This window comes from Camelus bactrianus, chromosome 9, assembly GCF_048773025.1.
Source record: "Camelus bactrianus isolate YW-2024 breed Bactrian camel chromosome 9, ASM4877302v1, whole genome shotgun sequence".
Classification (NCBI taxonomy): Eukaryota; Metazoa; Chordata; class Mammalia; order Artiodactyla; family Camelidae; genus Camelus; species Camelus bactrianus.
Window position 1 is genome coordinate 58,132,855 of NC_133547.1, and position 12,078 is coordinate 58,144,932.

General features: G+C 43.6%; 1 protein-coding gene across 6 annotated transcripts; it reads left to right on the plus strand.

Annotated features, from left to right (window-relative positions):
- The first annotated feature begins 346 nt into the window (after positions 1-346).
- LOC105073769 (carbohydrate sulfotransferase 4) lies at positions 347-11,378 on the plus strand. Of its 6 annotated transcripts, none has more exons than XM_045521261.2 (3): positions 379-422; positions 2,326-2,458; positions 6,852-11,378. In XM_045521261.2, exon 3 carries the CDS (start codon positions 6,867-6,869, stop codon positions 8,040-8,042), a length of 1,176 nt encoding a protein of 391 aa, XP_045377217.1. In that variant the 5' UTR covers positions 379-422; positions 2,326-2,458; positions 6,852-6,866; the 3' UTR covers positions 8,043-11,378. The 6 variants fall into 6 exon arrangements, with proteins under 6 accessions (XP_074226580.1, XP_045377217.1, XP_045377219.1 ...); XM_045521263.2 differs by lacking the exon at positions 379-422 and adding an exon at positions 435-600 and having other exon boundaries at positions 6,915-11,378; XM_010961130.3 differs by lacking the exon at positions 379-422 and adding an exon at positions 436-600.
- Positions 11,379-12,078: the final 700 nt, after the last annotated feature.

Genomic DNA, 12,078 nt, shown 5'->3' on the forward strand with positions numbered 1-12,078 from the left:
AAATTAAAATGCTATCTCCCTAAATCCAGTGGGGTGAGCAGGAAGGTGCAATTCAGAAGTAGCTTCCAGGTTTTCTCCTCTTTTTGAAACAGGGATGAGTAAGGTTTCACACATTGACCATTTCGGCTCTCACTGTCTCTCGCTTTCCCTATCAACCTCATCTGCTCCTGGGGTCTCTTTTCTGTTTCCATTTTGCCCTAAGGGTGTTAACTTTTTCAGTTGTCTGCAAGAAGTCTACATTCTAGGATCACCTCCCAGTTGTGGGAGACAATGATTCCTCCTTTCCTTCCTCATTTGCTTCTTCTGGCCCGGCCCATTGGGCCCATTCCAGCCGAGACTCCCCACCCCTTGAGTCTCTGAGTTAAAGCTGCTAATATCAAGGCTCCCTTGGAGTGAGTCCTTCCTTTACCTTGTCTTGGAAGGTAGGTCATTTTTCGCAGGAGGGAGAGGGCATTGGAATTTGCTCTGAGTCCGGATGGTTATGCAACATGCCAGGAGGAGGAAGCTGAGAGGGGAGTTGGTGAGTCAGAAGAGAGAAGCTGCACAGCTTGGCTAGCAGCGAGCCTTTAGAGCAGTGAGGAAGCCTAAGCCACTAACAAGGTAAGGAGACAATATTCTCTGGGTATAACTCCAAAGTAGGGCTATTTTCCCCTGGCTATTGGAGCAGAGTATCACAGAACCTGGGGCAACTAAACTGGGGACTTGGGGGGGGGGGGAGGTCGTGGAGGAGAGTGAATCAGAATAACCTGGACAATTTCCCCCCAAAAGCACAAGCTGCCTGCCAGCAGCTCCCTATCCCCACCCAGCTCCATCTCTAAAAGAGTCAGAAAGAGCCTAGAGTGTGAGTAGGGCTATTCTGATGTGTATTTTGTAGCTGGTCTCCTTGATGCATCTTTTCATTCGGATGCTGGCTTTGGACTTCAAGTCTCTGTAGCTTCTCTGCTCAGGTGTTGGGGAGTGGGGACCAGAGGTGATGGAACTACAGGTTTTCTCTAGCTCAGGTGAGATTTAGTGTGATAATTAACACTCTCAGACTTGGGACCCAAAAGACCTGGGTCTGATCAGTCAGGGCTATTTCTATCATTGAGTCAATTTATTAAAGTTCATTTTACTTATTCTGAAAATGGGAGGTGTTGATCATCACTATTTTATACATTTAATCAGACTGCTGTCATTACTGTGGCTAAAAAAGGCTTTCAAAGTTGTGGAGCGCCATTCAGATGTAAAATCAGATTAAATTATGAGGTCAGCAAGTCAACCGAGGTAGAAGAGAATTCTGTCTTGTATGGCCCTGGACAAGTCTGGAACTTCTAACTGGAAGAGAGATACTTTTATATGTACAAAATAAAAATATCTTGTCCTGCCTTTCTTATGCAGGTCACCCCTCAAACAGTGAAAAAAACGCTCTACAAATGTTTGTTCATTCAGTCATACACTCAACAGATGTTTCTTAAGTCCTATACTAGGTGATAGGCACTATCGTTGTTACCAGGGACACAGCAATTGCGAACACCTTTCAGTCTAGTTAGAGCGTGTTGTTATGTGGAAATCCTTTGCGCAGGGGCTTATCTCACAGGTTTCCAGGTTCTGCAGCTGTATGTATGGATATAGGTTTCCCCAACCCAGCTCTGTTCTCTCTCTCTGCATAAATGTCTTCTGCCATTTCCAATTCTGGTTTTGGGGGCAATCTCACTGGGAAATCTAAGTTATGAATGTGTCAGCAGCTGGAATCCAGGGCTCTTAAATTGATGTCTGTTTGGTTTTTTTCTCAGAATTCCTGTTTTTTTTTTTTTTAAGGCTACAAAAATTATGGACTTGGAGGTCATTTATAATTCAGCCCTCTGTAATCAGACTGCTGGGTGAGGTCGCCCATCCTGGTGCCTCACGGTCCTGACTTAGGTGCTATGTCAGTATTACCCTTGGGTGATGTTTTTCAAGATCCTAAAGTTCTCATGACTTTCAATGATGGACTGTCCTTTGTGTGCTAAGATGATACCACTTACCCATAATTAGGGCAATGTGTTTTTAATTTAGGTTTTTGGGTGGAAATGATGGCATGTGCTGAGGGCTTTTTCCTTCTATTTTTCTTCTTTTTCTAACTGAACTGGTTAGAGCAAGGGAAGTATTGTGAGTAGACTGCTGCCCTGCAATGGGTCTTTTATTTCTTACTAATAAGTATTTTTTTAAATAATGTTCATGGTTTATTCCCCTAGTTCTAATTAATACATGCTTAGGATAGAAACTATTTTTTTTGGAGTGAGGTTAACTGTGTCATATTGCTTCCAAACTATGCCTCTGACTTTATTAATCTCTTGCTTCATTCAGTTGAGACTTCACTTCTTATGCTCAATGCCCAATGAAATCACCTGAATTTTAGAAACTGATACTAGAAGAAAAGAGACAGTTGTGTGCATTTTAGAAAAAGACAAGTTTCAGTTTCTTCGTGGATCTCATTCAGGTATCTGATTTCTAGTAATAACTATGGCTCCTTCCATACTTAACTTTTTATTTATTCATTTATTCAACACGTGTTTAATGATACCTAATCACTTGTACATTTTATGTGCCTGTACACAAGTTAAGACACAGCCTTTACAGCAGCCCAGTGGGAGAGACATTGATCTACCGCTGTTTACTACAGCGTGAGAGACGGATGTAAATGTAAAGTTTAGGAAAAAACTAAATCTTTGGAGGAAGCGAGATACCTTTCAGGGAGACGGCTGACAGGTGGGCAGCATCTTGAGGAAAAAGCAGTTATCTTGCTAATGTCTCAGGGCTTCTCAATAACAGGGAAAGTGGGGAAGAACCGAACGTAAAATCTGGGTCCTAGGGAACCGAAAGGGAGGGGAGTGACAGGAGATCAAAGATCAGATTATGGAGGGCCCTGGGCACAAGAATTGGGGATTTACTCCTGGATGTGTCAGAAAGTTATTGAAGGATTTTAAGGAGGGGAGTGATAGGCTTGTGCTTTAAAAAGATAGGTTTTGGCAGCAGTGGGTGAGAAGGAGAGCTGACAGGCTGTTGGGAGAGGCTACTTATTATCAAGGCCAGACTAGAGATGAGCAGATTCAGGATTTCATAACAGGGAGGGCAGGCGGGGTTCAAGCGTGCAATCAAACAGCCAGAAAAGAACACACAGGAAGGTGGTCTTGGGACTCTGAGATGAAAGTTAAGTCACAGACCTCTCATAAATGTTTACTAACCCCAAGGATTTAACAGAGGAGGTTAGTACAGGACTGGTGGGAAGAGTGGTGGTTAGATTAGAAGGGGTTACCATAAAAAGCCATGAGTGTTCTTTTCTTTACAGAGCCACCTCTAGCACTGACTCCAGTCACTGCAGAGGGGAGCTTTCCCCTGAGGCACGTTCTAAAGTATTCCCTGGCTGTTCTGATCACCCCCATCAAGGGTTGCTAGATCCAGGATGTGTCTAGATCCCAGTGACAAGAGATGGGACTCACTTTACAAAATCATACTTTCCTTCTAGCCGGGGAAATTGCTTATGGAAAGAAAAAGAAAAGAAGTCAGAGGGTTTCCACAGGAATTCCTGAGAACCGTGGTCAGCTAAAGCCTGAGGATGACTGGGGACAAGCTAGAAGGCTAGGCTCCAGCTCTGGGAGAGAATGGGCATGAGGCCAGGAGGTAGTGGCAGGCAAGGAGGGCTCAGAGCACTCGAGCCCATTCAGGACACTGAGTTGGCCCGAAGCCAGATAGGGGAGGGATGGTGGAACTGTGAAAGGTCTACATTGTTAATCCCTAGGAAATGTTAGCTTTTTCCCCAGCTGATTATAGGCCCTGCATATAAAATTCTACCACAGTTTCAATATAATTTTACATAGGTCAAGTTCTTTCCTTTCCTTTCTTTTGTTCCATTATTTCTTATCTTTGTTCCAAACTTTTCCTCATACTCATATTGCCTTTGGGAGAAGATTTCTTGCTAGTCATTTCCTCAGTCCTTGGTTGGGGGGAGGTAATTCTTGAGCCATTTATCAAAAATGGCATAGTTTCTAATCATTTCCTCTTGGGCTCATATCTTAGCTGGTCCTGTTCTAAATTTCAGGACCATGACAGGGATTACCATTTACTGACATTTTCCTAGCATACAGCAAGAATGTTTTTTGGCGTCAAGGAGAGATGATCCTCACTGGATCCTTTTGGCACATATAGAGGAAGTGCATTGTTGTAACGAATGGAAGAGAGGGGTTTCTGGGCCACTGCCACACAAGATTTGGCTGAGGTCATCACACACTTCCCAGAAGGTTCAGGGGACTTCCATGGGGAACCTATGAGCTGGCCTAGTGTGCTCTATCTCTTCAGGAAGCAGGCTATAAACTCCAAGAGTCACATCTGTGGCTGTCCAATTTATCCTCTAATATCTGCTTCCTAGAATCCCTGGAGCTCTAGATGTAGATAGTGGTTTATGACCAGTATACAGGCTATCTGGACAACAAGACACCAAAGATAGACATACCTACACTCTTTGACTCAGTGATTGCACTTCTGGGGTGTTAGCTTACATACTTGTATAGTGATGTATGAACCTAAAGGTCATTACTTAAGTTTTTGAAATGGCAAAAGACTGAAAACAACCCAGAAGCTCATCAGTGGGGAAACTGGTTATAAATAAGTTGTGGTACATCTATACAATAAATTCTAGGTAGTGGGGAAAAGGAATAAGGAAATGCTTGATGTACTGCCATGGAAAGCTCTCAAAGACATATTGTTAACAAAGCAAGGTACCGCACAGCATGGATAACTTGCAGCCTTCTGTGTAATAAAAAGGAGAAAAATTAAGAATACACATACATTTGAATTTTCTTGCATATGCATAAAGCAACTGACAGGACACATTAAAGAATGAACCCAGTTGCTGTTTGGGGGCAAGCTGGGAAATGGGCAGATAGAGGACAGGTGCTGGAAGTAGGCTTCTCACTGCACAGTGATGCTGAAGCATCAGCTAGTGGATAAATACTGGCTGTTAGTAAATGGAGAAGAGGTTAGTGATTCAGCAGCTGGTAAAATTCTTAGTTGTTCTTTCCTCTCAAAAAACACTGTGACCCCTTTAAAAAGTATGTCATTAGCCCTGTTTATGTCATTAGCCCTGTTTATAAGTAGCTAGAAATTTTCTTATTTATGACTATAGGCCTCCTCCAGAGACATAACTGTTGTTACAGGATTTCCCCTTGCCTATCATTTAATATGTGAAAGACCAGAAGTGTGACAGGCTGGCCACAGGCCGGCAAGCACTCCCCTTATTCCTTTCCTGCATTCGGAATCTTAGGAAGCCTTCTTTTAAATTCTGAGTCTGTGCAGTTAATGTCCATGATAAGGATACTTTGAAAAACAATTTGAACCATGAGACTGTTACCTATTAAAACCTTTTTAAAAATTGGTGATAAGCTTTATCACTAGGAGAAGAGCATATTCTAAATCCAGCTCCAATTGCTATTGAGAAATACACTTTCTCGTCTTTATTAAAGCTTGAAGGAGTAATTTCTTGAGTATAGAGTGGTATGCAAATTAGCACCTTGCTACTACTGATATTTTACATTATGTGAGGTTATCTATTTTATCTCTCGGTAGTTATTTAAGCCAGGAAGTCACCTAGAATAACCCAGAGTCATCTCAACTCTTAAAGAGGGTTAAGATCGCCCTCAGAATAATATTCTAGCATGGCACTGGGTACCATGGTCTTTTCACACAAAACAAATCCTGATTGTGAAGGAAGTTAAGTTCAGGTTTGCCACCAGTCTGTTTGAGCCTTACTGTAAATTACAAAGTGTAATTCCTTTCTCTAGATATTTAACATCTAACAACTGCAAAACCATTCTCATATACTTATTCTGTTGGACCAAGATGTTTTACTGTCACCTACCAGACGTTTTTTATAATAAACATCTCAAATCCTTGATAAGAAGGCATTCCCTAGGGCTGGGCAGTAGACAACATGTCCAACCATACTGAGCAGCCCTGAGTAGGCTGTGTCAAGTAGTCAAGCATTCCCCCAAGCAGCAACACGGTGGCCAACAGGCCACAAGTATCACTACTGCAGCTCTTAGTTCGGCTGTCAAGGAGACAATGACACAGAGTTGGCTGTTAAGGAGACAATGATTCAATCCAAATAGATGCAGATAGTTGATTACCTACACAGATGCAAGGTCAGCAGTGGCTCAGCTCCTCATGTCCCAAAGGATGAGACCAAAGCAGAGGGGACCGGATGATAGGTTCCACGGGCACTTAGCTCTGCCACTGAGGAAAAAACTCCAAACTACAGCCAAGCAGTTTTATAGCCTGCAGCCATATCCTTCAAGGTACTGAAAGTTCTGTATTTAACTGAGTTGAAGGAGGGTAGTGAAAAATGGCCTTGGCACTCTCCCTCAGGATGGGGATGGGTGGCTGGGCAATGGCCTCAGGGCAGTTCCTCACAAGTCAGCGTACCTCCCTTAGTTTCAAAAGGAATCACAAGGCATTCACCCCAAAGTTGGATAAGGCTGTGGTTAAGCTTTGCCTCCAAGGCCTATGTGAAGACATGCATATCACCAGGGTGCCAGGTTGGAACTATTTCCCTATATTCATGAAATATGGCTGAATTCACACATATTTGAGAGCTCAATGCACAAGAAAGACCAGGAGGAAGTAAAGAGCCTAAAATAAACAGAACTTATTGACATACTAACTAGAAGGGACAGGAAGTGATCTGAAGAAGGATTTGTGCAATTGGCTGCAAAAAAGTTCCAACAGTCTACACTGCTCTTTGGTGAGGGTCAGGGAGAAGATGGCTTTGGCTAGAAAGGGGATGGAAGACAGATACCAAAACAGCAGGCTTACCTACCCCCTCTGCTTGTCCCTTGAAGGTCTTCCACTTCAGCATGATACTACCCCCAAAATTGAAGCTACTGCTGTTCCTGTCTTCCCAGATGGCCATCTTTATCCTATTCATCCATCTCTACAGCTACAACTTCAACTCCCAGAATATGAAGGAGGAACCCAACCCCACACACATGCACGTGCTGGTCCTGTCTTCGTGGCGCTCTGGCTCTTCTTTTGTGGGGCAGCTTTTTGCACAGCACCCAGATGTCTTCTACCTGATGGAGCCTGCCTGGCACGTCTGGATGACCTTCACACAAAGCACTGCCCAAAGGCTGCACATGGCAGTGCGGGATCTGATACGGGCTGTCTTTCTGTGTGACATGAGTGTCTTTGACGCCTACATGAAACCTGGGCCCCGAAAACAGTCCAGCCTCTTCCAGTGGTACAGCAGCCGTGCCCTGTGTTCCCCACCTGCCTGCAACGTCTTGCCACAAAATGAGACCATATCCCAGTCTGACTGCAGGATCCTGTGCAATCAAGAGCCCTTTGAGGTGGTAGAGAAGGCCTGCCACTCCCACAGCCACGTTGTGCTCAAGGAGGTGCGCTTCTTCAACCTGCAGGTGCTCTACCCACTGCTGAGAGACCCTTCCCTTAATCTGCACATTGTACATCTAGTCCGGGACCCCCGGGCGGTATTCCGTTCCCGAGAACGCACCACGCAGGATCTCATGATTGACAGCCACATTGTGATGGGGCAGGACTGGCAGAAACTCAAGAAGGAGGATCAACCATACTATGCAATGCAAGTCATCTGCCAAAGCCAGCTGGAGATCTACAAGGCTGTGCAGTCCTTGCCCAAAGTCCTAAGGCAGCGCTACCTGCTCATGCGCTATGAGGACTTGGCCCGGGACCCCCTGGCCCAGACTGCCCGAATGTATGAATATGTGGGGTTGAAATTCTTGCCCCAGCTCCAGACCTGGGTGTACAACATCACTCGAGGCAAGGGCATGGGGGGGCACGCCTTCCAGACAAATGCCAGGAACGCCCTCAGTGTCTCTCAGGCCTGGCGCTGGTCCCTGCCTTACGAAAAGGTTTCTCGACTTCAGAAAGTCTGTGGGAATACCATGAATTTGCTGGGCTACCACCTTGCCACATCTGAGCAAGAGCAGAAAAACCTATCACTGGATCTTTTGTCTACTTGGAGTCCCTACCAGCAAATCTACCAAGAGGGTTGAGGAGGTTCTGTCTCCACCTGGCACCAGCTTCAGCCACATTAACTGAAGGCTGCTTCTGAGTCTTGATTGTGTGTGTCAGTGTATGCGTGAGTATGAGTTGTGCCCACCCATGTTCAACTCGAGAAATCTTTGCTCATGTCTAGAAAAGAGACTCAGGACTCACTTATGTGAGTGGCACATTCCACCATCAAAATGGGAGTAATGCCTTTCCTCTCTTCTTGACCTTCTTATCTGTGTATACCTCAGAGACTTCGTGGCCTGGGTCCTCTGTGGCACCATACAGTATCACTGGAGTAAATCCATAGACCTCTTGGTTCACATCTTGCCCAGCAGGACAGGACAGAGACAGGAAAGACCAGGGAAATGGGTCTGTCACCAAAGGGCCCATCAGCACATTCAACAGACATATGAACTCTGAGCCCTCAGAGCTCCCTATGGATTCAAAAGGGAATGGGGAACAGGGCTGGATGCTTACCTGTGAGCTTGGCCATCACAGCTACCAGTTACCACAAATATGAAACAAAACCTCTGCGCAACAGCAAGCTTTTAAGTTCATGGCATGACTGGGCCTGATTTGGACGTCTGAGTTCCCCTCAATGTTTACCTGTGAAGCTGCCATCTGTTAATACTAAAATCTGTTAACACTAAAATTCCAAAATAAGATTCTGTTTGGAGTGTACCTTTTTATGTTTTCTAATTACTTAGTAGTAAATGCTCATTCGTATGGGTTCCTAACTAAGAGCATAATCATCTTTATAGATTTTAAAAAATAATTGTTATTATCTATAACCCACATACAGAAAAAATTGCTAGGATAGTGTTTGGTTCAGATGGATGGACTAACTCTTAACTGATCAATACTAATCAATACATTGCCCTCTTAAGAATTTAAATGGAGAATAGAAAGTAGACAGCCAGGGGCTAAGCCCTTTCTTGTGTGAGGCAGAAGTTGTAATAATACCAGAGTCATCACTCAAGGTTCTAGAGTTCTTTGAATACCACCCCTCGGTCACAGGACCTTGGTTATAGCACGATTGGTTCTATTCAGCTCTTCCTGATCCCCTCCCCTAACAAGAAAAGTTGTTTCTCACAGTCTTTGCAGCATTCCCCAGATCTACTTGTGTATCGGAATCACCTGTTAAAAATATGTTTTGCTGTGCCCGACCTCAGATCTGCTGGAACTGGAATCTCCCAGGGGAGGCTGGGACTCTGTATGTTTATCAAGTGACCCTGGGTGACTCTTCCACAGCCAGCCTGATAATACACAGTACACCCTGCCCTGGGCAGCAGCACTGTTTGCCTTCTTGCTTCATGACACGTGATTTTTCAGCCATGCTGAGTATCTCTGCCATTCACTCCTGACCTGGGTGCTGTCCTTAGGTTAGAAGGAATAGGAGGAAGGTCTATATATGTCTGGAAATCCGTGGACTTCTGAGTCCTGACTTTTTAAATATTTCACTTTATTCACATCTGAGAAATAGCCATCATTTCATCTTTCCTTTCGTTCTCACTCCCACTTCTGACATGGTCCTCACGTCACAAAGTTCCCTCAGTGTCATACGGGCATTCTGCCACTCAATTCTGCTGAGTAGCTCTAGGGTTGCGCCACTGCCTGAGACACCTGAGTAGCTACCTTTGCCAGCTGGGTCTTTAAAGTTAATTTATACGGGATTTAGAGGAGTGAATTTATTCTAATATCCAGATCCAAGCCACTCTAGACCCTCTTGAGAGCCTGAGATCTCCCAGGAAAATGCTTCTTGCCTCTACAAACCTGCCAAAACTATGAAAGAGTACAATCTCCCCAACATTGAAAATGAGGTCAGGGCAGTATGTAACAGTGCAAACACATTGAAGAGGGTCAGTGAGGGGAAGAGACAGTGATAGACTCAACCATCTCTGATGTGTCTTTTGAAATTCCAGCCTTCTACCTGCATTGTCTTAAAGTTAGGAACTTAGGAACCTAAGTTCTAATCTCTATCGGATGCTGGAGTACAGAGCTGTTTGCTTTTCCATCTCCAAAAGAATCGCCCCATCCAAAGACAAGGAAAGAGATTAGCCATGTGGAAATCTCACAATATTAAGTCTACTTTACAACAGTTTTAAATTTCCTATATTTTAAGTCTTTACGTCAGATGAGGTCTAGACAGCTAGTAGCCATCCTCTTGAAGGACAGTCTATACACTATCCTATATGAGCCACTGGTAGTTGTTTAGATTTAAATTAATAAAAATTAAATAAAAATTCAGTTCCTCAGTTGCACTAGCGATGTTTCTAGTGATCAGTAGCCACATGTGGTTAGTGGCTACTATATTAGACAGCATAGATATAGATCATTTCCATCATTGCAAAAGTTCTATTGGACAGCTCTGGTCTAAATTTATTTCCATTTGTGTGTAGCATCTTATCTTTAACCTCAAACCTCACCACCACCCAAAAAATTTTGGAAAATACATGATAATACTATAACAGCATTCTTACATAAGACTGCATAGTATAAAATCATGCTATGCAACATCTAAAACTCTGACCTAGTGTTGAGTGAGGCTTAGAGAGCAATCAAACATCTCCTATTGAAGCATTCAGGCGGCTGGCACTGGAATTCAGTAATGTGAGAGGCAGTATACTCAACTACGGAACACGGGGAATCTGAGGAGCTGAGAGCCCATGACAAGTGTAGAGGACTGTGTTCTGCTAAACGTCCTTTCTACTTTGGAGACATCGCTTGCAGCCCTCAACCCCAACAGCAGGAAGGCATTTGTTTGGGGTCAGCCTAGTGCCAGGCACATAGCAGGCTCTCACTAGACCCTTATTGATTCAGCTGCATGGGGTCTAAGGATGAGTTTGACCACAGATAAGGGATGAATTTGATCTCAATTTCTCATGGGTAGTATTCAAGTTTGGGGAATGAGCTCTTTCATGTCTAGAGAAAACATAATGGCCTGAAATGCCTAATTACAGGAGAGCAATGGCTGCTTTTACAAAAAGCCACTCTGGGCAAGTGCACTAAGCCCTCCACTTTGGGGAGAGAAGGGAGCCCCAATTTTTAAAATATTTTTTTCAGAGGGTAAGAAAAGGCTAGTTTTGAAACAAAGGGGCTTTGATTGTAATTTAACTGTGTTATTTATGTGCCTTCATTTTCTACATAACGAGAGCAATTGTTAAGTTTTTAATAACTTTTAATTAAAATTATATTCTTCTCACCTTATGAATAGTAGTTATGGGGAAAGATGAGAAGGTAGACTCAATTTCTGATTATTTTTGTGCAAAAATCTGCCATTGTATTGTCTGTAACATGTTTCTTTCAAAATAAAAGTTTATAAGTTACTATGTGGTTTAGACCTGAGCTAAATATAAATTAATTTATCTGACTATGCATCTTATCATGACTCTATTAAATTGCTTTACAGACCAGCAAAGCAAAATTAAAAATAAGCATAGTTGAGTAACACAGGCCAGTTAACAAACCTCCGGTAGGCACTAGCTGGAGATCCCCAGTACCCTGGCATTTCTGTCGAGGGCTATGCCCCTCTTCTGCATAAATGTTCCTGATCATTCAGAGAAAGATTATTTTTTAAAAGCAGTATTGAGGAAAAAGTAAGGACAAAAAGCCAGAGCAAGGAGCTTGAATCAGTTAAAGGGTTTCTTCCTTCATTCCATACATTTACTGGGCATCTGCTATATGCCAAAGAATGTTCTAGGTGCTATGAATACAGCAGCAAACACAGCAGGCAAAACCCCTCCCTTCATGCAGCTTATATTGAGTCTGTTGGGAGTAAAGGAACAAACAATAAACGTGTCAGGTGATGATAAGAACTATGGGGAAGGATAAAGCTGGGTAAGGGGTGGGAAACTTTTTTAAAGAGGGTAATAAGGGATATCTTTGCTGAGAAAGTGCTATTTGAATGCCTCCCTCGTGAAGCAGAGATCTGGGACAAAGTGCCGTAGTAAACGTCAATGTCAATATGGGAAGAATCAGTAAGGGTCTAGTGAGAACCTGCTACATGCCCGGCACTAGGCTGAGTATTGTGGAGGATAC

Coding starts and splice junctions, on each gene's coding strand:
- LOC105073769 (XM_074370479.1), top strand. CDS start 6,867: ATGATACTACCCCCAAAATTGAAGCTACTGCTGTTCCTGTCTTCCCAG.